This window comes from Scyliorhinus torazame, chromosome 12 (genome assembly GCF_047496885.1).
Source record: "Scyliorhinus torazame isolate Kashiwa2021f chromosome 12, sScyTor2.1, whole genome shotgun sequence".
Classification (NCBI taxonomy): Eukaryota; Metazoa; Chordata; class Chondrichthyes; order Carcharhiniformes; family Scyliorhinidae; genus Scyliorhinus; species Scyliorhinus torazame.
This window is the reverse complement of record NC_092718.1, coordinates 61,393,129-61,405,336: the sequence shown is the minus strand read 5'-3', so window position 1 is coordinate 61,405,336 and position 12,208 is coordinate 61,393,129. Positions and strand designations below refer to the sequence as shown.

General features: G+C 50.0%; 1 protein-coding gene across 3 annotated transcripts in view; it reads left to right on the top strand.

The window, feature by feature from the left end:
• Positions 1-12,208, top strand: part of cemip (cell migration inducing hyaluronidase 1) — a 319,445-nt gene that overhangs the window by 279,405 nt on the left and 27,832 nt on the right. For all 3 annotated transcript variants that reach the window (XM_072468761.1, XM_072468760.1, XM_072468759.1), the window contains exon 22: positions 303-518. In XM_072468761.1, the coding sequence (XP_072324862.1) occupies positions 303-518 (216 nt within the window). The remainder of the gene's footprint in view (positions 1-302; positions 519-12,208) is intronic.

Genomic DNA, 12,208 nt, shown 5'->3' with positions numbered 1-12,208 from the left:
CTCTACCTTGGCCCACTCCCCTTCCCTATCATTGTAACCCCACCTATCCTGCACATCTTTGGACTGTGGGAGGAAACCGGAGCACCCGGAGGAAACACACGCAGATACGGGAGAATGTGCAAACTCCCCACAGGCAAGACCAAATCCGATAGTGCACAGCTTGGCCACCAGCTTTCCTGCACGACTAAAGCACCTTGGGCATCCTGGCGCTAGATAAATGCAAAACTTTTTATTCTTTCTTATTTTACACTGCTGTGAATTCCAGTGTTTCTGTGTAACGTTTCTGGGTCTTTGCCTTTTAGATCACATCACGAATCTTCTTTGGAGAGCCAGGTATCTGGTTCCATCACTTGGATATGGATGGTGACAAGACAACAATCCTGCATGATGTGGATGGATCACTGTCGGAGTTTCCCGGAGCCTATATTGTCAAACATGATAACTGGCTGCTCAGACACACGGATTGTATCGACGTGCCAGACTGGAGGTCCGCCATCTGCAGTGGTCACTACGCACAAGTAAGGATGGAATTGTATTCCTGTTGTCCCCTTTCCTCAGGATTTTCACAAGATCTGCGGGCAACGTTGTTGCAAATCGTTAGACATCTCTGGAGAGATGGCGGTGCAGGGGTCATGCCACAGGACTAGTAATGGAGACAACCAAGATAATGTTTTTTTGGTTTCAAATCCCACCATAGCAACTGGTGGAAACTGAATTCAAATAATTAATCATTCCAATTATTTAATCTGGAATTGAAAGTGAGCTTCAATGGCGACCACTATCATTGTCATAACCCACCTGGTTCACTAATGTCCTTTAGGGAAGGAAATCTGCCGGCCTTACCTGGTCTGGCCTACACGTGACTCCAGACCCACAGCAATGTGGTTGACTCTTAATTAAAATGGCCATTCAGAAGATTCCTTCTCAAGAGCCTTGAGAGAAGGACAATAAATTCTGGCCTCGACAGTGACACAAATGCCACGAAGAATAAAAATAAATCTTAATCAGATTGGAACTCCTGCCCTTTGAAATGAAAGGGATTCCTTACAGTGAGCACAGTCGGAATAATATTACAAGCGCATGGTCCTGGAAATTGTTGACATTTTCCCACAGCCTTTCTTCCGGAAAATCAAAGGAAGCAATTTTTGATGTATGGGTGCACCAATTTGTGAAATTTTGGGCGCGATTCACCGATCGTGGGAGTAAGTATCCGCGCCGTCGTGAACGCCGTTGTGAAACGGGCATGGGCAGTAGGGATTCTGGCCCCCATAAGGGGCCAGCATGGAGCTGGAGCGGGTCACGCCGCTCCAGCCTTACATCCTGGCGTGGACTGGGGGCGGCGCCAACCCCCGCATGCACAGTGGCGAAGCGCCAACCGACGCATGCGCAGTAAACTCACGGAACGCTCCGGCCCCGACGCAACATGGCGCGGGGGTTCTGGGGCTGGACGCGCAACAATGTAGGCCCGGGGGGGAGAGGCCCGCCCGCCAATCGGTGGGCCCCTATCGCGGGCTATACCCCATCGCAGCCCCCCCCCCCCCCCCGTGAAGGAGCGCTTTTCCCCGCCCCACAGCCCGCCCTGCCCGACCCTTCGCGCAGAGTTCCCGCCGGCAGTGACCAGAGGTGAACGGCACCGACGGGTCTCTGCCGTATCTGCGCGGCCGCTCGGCCCATCCGGGCCAGAGTACTGGCGCCGTGCAAAACGCGGCGGCGCAAATGGCGCAGATTCTCCGCACCTCGGAGAATCACGCGCCGGCGTCGGGGCAGCGTGGCGCGGTTGCGGCGATTCTCCGGCCCGGCGCGGGGCTGGGAGAATCGCACCCATGGTATCATACGAAAGTGTCCAATAATCAAATGAAATGTTCAGCTTTAAAATTTTCTGACATTCTTTTTAAAAAGGCCTTATTTTCTCCTAATTTCCCTTTATTTTATGTGGACAGTTCTTAAAATATGAAGAAAATGTTGATGGCCTTCTGTCAGGATGGAGTGCTGAGTAGAATGCGTCGGGTGGCGGGAATAGAATCCGTGGAATACCTACAGTGCAGAAGAAGGCCATTCGGCCTGACGAGTCTGCACCACCCTCTGAAAGAGCACCCGACCGAAGCCCACTCCCCCGCCCTATCCCTGTAACCTGCACATCTTTGGACATCTAGGGCGGGATTCTCCGACCCCCGCCGGGCCGGAGAATCCCGCCCTTCCGCCCCGACGCCGGCTGCCGGATTCTTTGGCGCCGTTTTTTTGGCGGGGGCGGGAATCGCGCCGCGCCGGTCAGGGCTGTTGGCAGTGCCCCCCCCCCCCCGGCGATACTCCGCTCTGCGATAGGCCAAGTGGCCGCCCGCTTTCGGCCAGTCCCGCCGGCGTAATTCAAACAAGGGGCAAAATTCTCCGACCCCCCGCCGGGTCGGAGAATTGCCGGGGGCTGGCGTGAAGCCCGCCCCTGCCGGTTGCCGAAGTCTCCGGCACCGGATATTTGGCGGGGGCGGGAATCGCGCCGCGCTGGTTGGCGGGCCCCCCCACGCGATTCTCCAGCCCGGATGGGCCGAAGTCCCGCCGCTAAAATGCCTGTCCCGCCGGCGTAATTTAAACCACCTACCTTACCGGCGGGACAAGGAGGCGCGGGCGGGCTCCGGGGTCCTGGGGGGGGCGCGGGGCGATCTGGCCCCGGCGGGTGCCCCCACGGTGGCCTGGCCCGCGATCGGGGTCCACCGATCCGCGGGCGGGCCTGTGCGTGGGGGCACTCTTTCCCTTCCGTTCCGCCACGGTCTCCATCATGGCGGAGGCAGAAGAGACTCCCTCCACTGCGCATGCGTAGGAAGCTGTCAGCGGCCGCTGACGCTCCCGCGCATGCGCCGCCCGTGGATGTCAGCTGGAGGGGCGGAAATTTGTCCGCCGCCGACCTAGCCCCTCAATGTTGGGGCTCGGCCCCCAAAGGGGCGGCGCGATGCCCGTCTGATTTGCGCCGTTTTGGGCGCCAGTCAGCGGACATCGCGCCGTTTCCGGAGAATTTCGCCCAAGGTTCCTACCGGTGGGACCTGGCTCTGCGGGTGGCCTGAGGAGTCCTCGGTGGGGGGTGCGGGGGAATCTGGCCCCAGGGGAAGGGGGGCCACGGTGGCCTGGCCCTCAATTGGGGCCCACCGATCCGCGGGCGTGTCTGTGCCATGGGGGCACTTTTTCCCTCCACGCCGGCCACGGTGAAGGCCCGCCATGGCTGGCGTGGAGAAGATCCCCACTGCGCATGCGCTAGGATCACGCCAGAACACACTGGCACTCCCACGCATGCGCCAACTCGCACTGGCTGGCGGAGGCCCTTCGCCGTCGGTTGGCGCGGCGCCAACCCGGCCGATGCTGGCCTAGCCCCCGAAGGTGCGGAGGATTCTGCACCTTCCGGGCGGCTCGTTGCCAGAGTGGTTCACGCCACTCCTCGGCGCCGGTACGGCCCGCCCGCCGGTTACCGGAGAATCCCAGCCCTAGTGTCTTTGGATAGTAAGGGGAAATTTGGCGTGCCCAATCAACCTAACCTGCACATCTTTGGATTGTGGGAGGAAACTGGAGCACCCGGAAGAATCCCACGCAGACATGAGAGAATGTGCAAATTCCACACAGACAGTCATCCAAGATCGGTATAAAATCCGGGTCCCGGGTCCTGTGAGGCAGCAGTGCCACCCTGCCACCCAAATGAAGTTGTCTTTGAGGTCTCTATTTAGCAATCAGTTTGCTGGTCTCTCCATAGTTTCGACAGGCTATGAAAAAGTGATTGAGGAGAATTTTGAGTGGGGGTCAGAAAGATCAGTAAGTTACAGGAGGGAACAACCCAGCAGTTGAATAGCAGTTTGGCGGCTTTGTTTATCGTGGCCGATGTCATTCCCTCTCAGGACCAGAAAGTTGAATTGGAGATTAGATCCACATAGAGACTGTCAGAAGAACAAGTCCAAAGGGAGACGGTGGCATAGTGGTATTGTCACTGGACTAGTAATCCGGAGACCCGGGTAAAGCTCTGAGGTCCTGAGTTTGAATCCCATAACAGCAGATGGTGAAATTTGAATTCAATGAAACATCTGGAATTAAAAGTGTAACGATGAACATTGTTGTGAAAAAGGCACATCTGGTTCACTTTTGTCCTTCGGGAAGGAAATCTGCTGCCTTTACGTGGTCTGGCCTACATATGGCTCCAACTCCAGACCCACAGCAATGTAGTTGATTCTTAACTGCCACCACTCAGTTCAAGGGTAATTAGGGATGGGCAACAAATTCTGGCCTTGCCAGCAATGCCCATATCCCATTAAAGAATAAAGGGGGAGAAAAGCCCAGGAACAATGCCGACAGAAACTCAAAGTCTTCAAAGGGACAATCATAGTAGACAACTTAAAGATGCCGTCTATGTTTGGAGCAGCTCTCCCCAGAGTGCAATAACTCCCTCAATCATTCAGGTTCATGAAATGGGGCAGACTTTATCAAAGCATAGCTTTTGGCTCCATTCAAGGGATAACATACTCTATTTAGGAAGTTACAGATGCATCCACTCCTGCAGATTGGGTAGATTGACAGTCCAAGAATCTACCACCTACCTGTTTTTCTGATTGGGTCGCAGGTGCAGGGTTCTTACATTCATTTTCATTATTCTCTCCAGTTCCCCCTCGGTTGATGGAGGTGTCGCATGTGCTGTGTTCAGTGCTTATTCATGCAGTAGTGTTTCATTAACTTGCAGAGCCTGAGCTGATTAGGTGACTGTGCTGGTCCCATTTGTAGGATAACTGCGTCGACTTTGATGCGTGTTTGTTGCTGCTGGAGTCCAGGTGCATCTGAGGAGAGAGGAAGGAGTGTAGGTCGATTGTGCAGAACAGAGGCTGTGATTGAAAATTATGGGGAGAAGCTTCAAAACTCTAAAATTCAGGCCCGCTACGACTGTCTGTGTGTCATGTCTCTGGTGTTCTCTCTAGTGTCTTCTAGGTGTAGTGTATGTACATTAACCCTTTGTGTACTTACAGTGATGTATATCACCACAGTTGTAACTGTAGATCCCTCTGGTGGCTACTCTCGACACTACATTAACTCTGTCAATGCTGATGGTTATGATAATACCACACCACCATGCCCATCCATGGTGGTATCTTATTGTACTTATAAATCACTTGGACAAAGGAATATATAGACATATATCCCTTCTAACATATAGTGGCATAGGGAGGCCATTCAACCCCTCAATCCTCTTCCGTCATGTCTGATCTCTATTTTAGCTCCATTTACCCATTGTGGTCCCATTGCCTGTAATACCTGACAAATATTATCACTTTTAGTTTTGAAGTTTTCGGTTGATACTCAACTTCAGCAGACTTTTGGGAAAGAGAATTCCAGATTTCCACCACCTTTTGTATGCTGCTGATTTGGTGAAAACATCCAGTTGGTTGACTGCCCTCCTTTAGGAAAGGAAATGCATTGGACAAAGCCCAATCCGTCCTAACCGTGACTCCAGATCTGCCCCAATGTGGTTGACTCTTAGCTACCCTCTGAAATGGCCTAACCAGATACCCTTCACAGTTCAAGAGGCCCTCTAGCTGCTCTGGACAGTTAATTTTGGGCACTGAATGCCAACACCTCCAGTGGTGCCCACCTGAAAAGAATGAAAAAAGACATAAATCCTCTGTGCTTGATTGGAGGATCAGGCATTCGGAACGTGATTGGAGGGTCAGGCATTCGAAACGTGATTGGAGGGTCAGGCATTCGAAACGTGATTGGAGGGTCAGGCATTCGAAACGTGATTGGAGGGTCAGGCATTCGAAACGTGATTGGAGGGTCAGGCATTCGAAACGTGATTGGAGGGTCAGGCATTCGAAACGTGATTGGAGGATCAGGCATTCAAAACGTGATTGGAGGGTCAGGCATTCGAAACGTGATTGGAGGATCAGGCATTCAAAACGTGAATGGAGGGTCAGGCATTCGAAACGTGATTGGAGGGTCAGGCATTCAAAGCGTGATTGGAGGGTCGGCATTCGAAACGTGATTGGAGGGTCAGGCATTCAAAACGTGATTGGAGGGTCAGGCATTCGAAACGTGATTGGAGGGTCAGGCATTCGAAACGTGACTGGAGGGTCAGGCATTCGAAACGTGATTGGAGGGTCAGTCATTCGAAACGTGATTGGAGGATCAGGCATTCAAAACGTGATTGGAGGGTCAGGCATTCAAAACGTGATTGGAGGGTCAGGCATTCAAAGCGTGATTGGAGGATCAGACATTCGAAACGTGATTGGAGGATCAGGCATTCAAAGCGTGATTGGAGGGTCAGGCATTCGAAACGTGATTGGAGGATCAGGCATTCAAAGCGTGATTGGAGGATCAGGCATTCGAAACGTGATTGGAGGATCAGGCATTCAAAGCGTGATTGGAGGGTCAAGCATTCGAAACATGATTGGAGGATCAGGCATTCAAAACGTGATTGGAGGATCAGGCATTCAAAGCGTGATTGGAGGATCAGGCATTCAAAGCGTGATTGGAGGATCAGGCATTCAAAGCGTGATTGGAGGGTCAGGCATTCGAAATGTGATTGGAGGATCAGGCATTCAAAATGTGATTGGAGGGTCAGGCATTCGAAACGTGATTGGAGGATCAGGCATTCGAAACGTGATTGGAGGATCAGGCATTCGGAACGTGATTGGAGGGTCAGGCATTCGGAACGTGATTGGAGGGTCAGGCATTCGAAACGTGATTGGAGGGTCAGGCATTCGAAACGTGATTGGAGGATCAGGCATTCAAAACGTGAATGGAGGGTCAGGCATTCGAAACGTGATTGGAGGGTCAGGCATTCAAAGCGTGATTGGAGGGTCAGGCATTCGAAACGTGATTGGAGGATCAGGCATTCAAAGCGTGATTGGAGGATCAGGCATTCAAAGCGTGATTGGAGGGTCAGGCATTCGAAACGTGATTGGAGGATCAGGCATTCAAAGCGTGATTGGAGGATCAGGCATTCGAAACGTGATTGGAGGATCAGGCATTCAAAGCGTGATTGGAGGGTCAAGCATTCGAAACATGATTGGAGGATCAGGCATTCGAAACGTGATTGGAGGATCAGGCATTCAAAGCGTGATTGGAGGGTCAAGCATTCGAAACATGATTGGAGGATCAGGCATTCAAAACGTGATTGGAGGATCAGGCATTCAAAGCGTGATTGGAGGATCAGGCATTCAAAGCGTGATTGGAGGATCAGGCATTCAAAGCGTGATTGGAGGGTCAGGCATTCGAAATGTGATTGGAGGATCAGGCATTCGGAACGTGATTGGAGGGTCAGGCATTCAAAATGTGATTGGAGGATCAGTCATTCAAAGCGTGATTGGAGGATCAGGCATTCAAAGCGTGATTGGAGGGTCAGGCATTCGAAATGTGACTGGAGCATCAGGCATTCAAAGCGTGATTGGAGGGTCAGGCATTCGAAATGTGACTGGAGGGTCAGGCATTCGAAACGTGATTGGAGGGTCAGGCATTCAAAATGTGATTGGAGGATCAGACATTCAAAGCGTGATTGGAGGATCAGGCATTCAAAGCGTGATTGGAGGGTCAGGCATTCGAAATGTGACTGGAGCATCAGGCATTCAAAGCGTGATTGGAGGGTCAGGCATTCGAAATGTGATTGGAGGATCAGGCATTCAAAATGTGATTGGAGGGTCAGGCATTCGGAACGTGATTGGAGGATCAGGCATTCGGAACGTGATTGGAGGATCAGGCATTCGAAACGTGATTGGAGGATCAGGCATTCAAAATGTGATTGGCGGGTCAGGCATTCAAAATGTGATTGGAGGGTCAGGCATTCGGAACGTGATTGGAGGATCAGGCATTCGAAACGTGATTGGAGGGTCAGGCATTCAGAATGTGATTGGAGGGTCAGGCATTCGGAACGTGATTGGAGGATCAGGCATTCGAAACGTGATTGGAGGATCAGGCATTCGAAACGTGATTGGAGGATCAGGCATTCGGAACGTGATTGGAGGATCAGGCATTCGAAACGTGATTGGAGGGTCAGGCATTCAGAATGTGATTGGAGGGTCAGGCATTCAGAATGTGATTGGAGGGTCAGGCATTCGGAACGTGATTGGAGGATCAGGCATTCAAAACGTGATTGGAGGATCAGGCATTCGAAACGTGATTGGAGGGTCAGGCATTCAAAATGCAGTGTGAGGAACATCTGTTTGATTTACACAATTTTAGCCTCCAACACTCCATTAGCATTGTTGAGACCAAACTGTTCCTCGCTGCGGCTGTGTGAACTGCTTTTATTTTGACATTATCTCTCCTAGGTGACCATCTTGAAGTGGGAATAGAATCCAATCTTTTCTCTCTAAATCTTCATCTCATTCTTACCGGTTTCTGTTCAAAGTCATCAGTTGATGCAAATCATATTTAATCTCCCTGTTATTTCCTCTTCGGTTTAGCGCCTTACCCTGTGTCTCGATGGGGGCTAAGGGACCAATAACCCAACAACCTCGCTCCACCATTCAATACTCACTTGGTGAACTCCCTCTGCCTCCTGAACTTTCCATAACTTTTCAAATCAGCATATCTCGATGCTCAGGAATGGGAGGGCAAGAGTTCTACTGGTTGCTATGGTGCAGCAATTCTGTATCCACTTTAGTGAAGATTTTTTTCCTGTTATCTCAATCAAAATCGTACATTCCTTCGTAAGGAACAAAATATCAGAGGGAATTTACAATGTGGCTGCAGTACCCCCCTTGGTGTCTCACGAGAGATAGCAGGCTCACTTCCTGCTTGTTAGAATTTATCCTTGCTAACAAAAAAAAAGTTTAAGGACTGTGTAAAGTGATGTATTTTGGATGGTGAGAAGCAGTATAAAAGAAAGGGTACAATTGTAAAGGGGGTGCAGGGACCTGAGGGTAGATGCGCACACCTTATTGAAGATGGCAAGGCAGGTTGAAAGAGCTGTTGATGAGGCAATAGGGTCTTGGGCTTTATAAATAGAGGAGTAAAGTACAAAAGCCAGGAAATATAAAACACTGGTTCAGCATCAACTGGGGTATTGTGTCCAGTTCTGGGGACCACATTTTTGGGAGGATGTGAAGGCATTAGAGAGGTTGCAGAAAAGAATGGGAATGGTTACAGGGATGAGGGACTTCATAGGCAGAATGGAGCAGCTGAGATTATTCCCCTTCGAAGGGAAGGTTGTGAGATTTGATAGAAGAGTTCACAATCATGAGGATCTGGATGGAGTAGATAGGGAGAAACTGTTTCCATTGGCAGATGGCTCAAGAACTAGAGGACACCGATTTGAGATGATGTGTTAAAATAACCAATGGCAGCATAATAGGGTTTTTTTGTGCAGTACATAGTCAGGACCTGGAATGCACTGCCTGAGATTGTGCTGGTGGCAAATTCAATCGGGACTTTCAAATTATTCAATTACACGAGAGGAAAAGATTTGCAGGGCCATTGGGGGAAAAGACGGGGGACTGGGACTACCCAAGTTGCTCTTGCAACATGAGCACAATTGACTGAATGGCTTCCTTCTGTGATATAACCATTACATGTGTACAAGAATTAAGAGCAAGTTTAACAGTGAGCTGTAGCCCTCCACCTGGAGAATTGTTTTTGAATGGGGAGGAAACAGGCACAGAGTGTGACCTTTCAACCATCTTGCAGGTGGCTCCATGGGCTCAAAGTGCCTAGGGTAGGAAATCCCAAGAGGTTGTTCCATTTCCTGCCAGATAATCAGTGGAGAAACTAAAGTTCCAATGGGAGCTCTGAACTTTGGCTGTTGAATAGGGGCATGAGACAGGGGTGTCCATTGTCTCTGCTTCTGTTTTGCCTTCACAATAGAACCACTTGTTGTAGCGCTGAGATCCTCTGTTAAGTGAAAGGGGTTAAATCAGGGAGGGGTGGAGCATCGGGTGTTCCTTTACGCAGATGTCTCTGTATTACGGACCCAGTACCCTCTATGGATGGGATAATATACCTGCTTCGGAGTTTTGGCTCCTTCTCTGGGTACAAGTTGAACTTAGACAAAAGTGAATGTTTCCTGGTCAACCCATCGGGGAGGAGAGCCCAACTGGGGACGCTATCTTTTTGCCTTGCCAAGACTAGCCTTCAGCATCTGAGGGTCCGGGTGGCCAACAATTGGGCCTCGCTTCACAAATGTAATTATGCTAGTCTGGTTGATAGTGCCAAGTCCAACCTACATATGTGGGATAACCCCCCCACCCTGTGATTGGCGGGCAGGGTTCAGACTACCAAAATAAATGTACTCCCCAGATTTTTATTTCTTTTTCAATGTCTCCCTATTTTCACCCCACGTCCTTTCTTGTCAATAAATTAATGTCCTCCTTTATTTGGCCGGGTAAGACTCCAAGGATCCGTGGAGCTTTGCTCCAAATAGATAGGCAGTCAGGGGCTTGGCTCTTCCCAATTTATTGTTCTACTATTGGACAGCCAATATTCATAGAATCATGGAATCCCTAAAGTGCAGAAGGAGGCCATTTGGCCCATCGAGTCTGCACCGGCCCTTGGAAAGAGCACCCTATTTAAACCCAATTCTCCATTCTATCCCCGGAACCCTTTTGGACACTTGGGGTCAATTTAGCATGGTCAATCCATCTCACCTTCACACCTTTGGACTGTGGGAGCACCTGGAGGAAACCCACACAGACACAGGGAGAAAGTGCAAACTCCACACAGACAGTCACCCGAGGCCGGAATTTAACCCAGGCCCCTGAAGCTGTAATAATAATAATCGTTTATTGTCATGAGTAGGCTTCAATGAAGTTACTGTGAAAAGCCCCTAGTAGCCACATTCCAGCGCCTGTTCAGGGAGGCTGGTACAGGAATTGAACCCGCGCTGTGGCATTGTTCTGTATTACAAGCCAGCGATTTAGCCCACTGTGCTAAACCAGCTCCTTCTGCACTGTAAATTCTATGATAATCTATGTGAGGCAGCAATGCTAAACACTGTGCCACCATGCTGCCCCAGAAGATATTGTTATGGTTCAGTGATCCTGGTTCCATATGGGGACAAATGGAAGCGAGCTCCTGCACCGTTTCTAGCCTTGGTTCAATGGTAACTGCATCGTTGTCTTTCTCTCCAGTACGATTTTCCCTGAATCCAGTGGTGGTGTCCACCCTGAGAATTTTGAAGCAGCTCAGGCAGCATTTCAAGCTCTGTTCCCTGTCTTTGTTGTCTGTCATCTGCAACAACCACCATTTTCTGCCAGCGGGTTTGGACTCTAAGTTTAAGTCAATGGAGGGTAAGGTTTTGGAGAGGTTATTAAGACCTGTTTGTGGCGGGGAGGTTTGCCAGTTATAAGGAGATGATGGAGAAATCCAGACTGCTTTGTTCCAGTCTTTTCAGATACTTTCAGATTGCCGATTTTTCGCACAATGCATTTGCCTCCTTTCCCTTGGCAACACCCTCTTCGTAGTTGAAGAGAATATGGTCTTTTGCCGGGCCTGGTGAGGGGACTATTTCAGGCATATATGGCCATATCCTCTTAGCGGAGTCAGCTCTGTTGAGTCAGGTGAGGGTGAAATGGGAGGGTGAGTTGAGTCCCATTCTGAGTCAACTCCATGTGTGCTCGTCTAAGTCCGATCCATTTCCATGTGGTCCACAGGGCGCATCTGATTAAAGCGAGGATGAGTCGATTTTTCTCTGGGGTGGCGGACAAGTGTGAGCGTTGCTCTTGGGGAGGTGGGGGGGGGGGCTAACCACATTCATACGTTCTGGTCTTGTCCCAAGTTAGTGAGCTTCTGGACCTCTTTCTTCAACACCGTGTCGGAAATACTCAATGTTGATTTGGATCCATGCCCTCTGGGAATATTGGACTCGCAGGTGCTTCAGACAGGGCTGAAGGCGGATATCCTCACCTTTGCCTCGTTAATAGCCCGGAGACTAGTTCTACTTGAATGGAGCTCTCTTATTCCGCCCAGTGCCTCGGCTTGGTTGGGTGACCTCATGTCTTTCTTACATTTGGAGAAGATCAAGTACACCAATAAGAGGGTCGGTCGGAGGGTTCTACCTAAGATGACAGCCATTCATTGCCTTTTTTAAGGAGCTAGTCGGCGTCAGTTGTTGGGAGGGTTTAGTTTAGTTATTTGGGGTTAAGTTAATATGTGTTTTTGCTTGATAGTCTTGCTGTTTATTGCCTCACAATTTGTTGACTGTTTTGTATAATTTTGTTTATTCTGAAAATGTTTTAATAAACATGTTAAGAAGAAAATG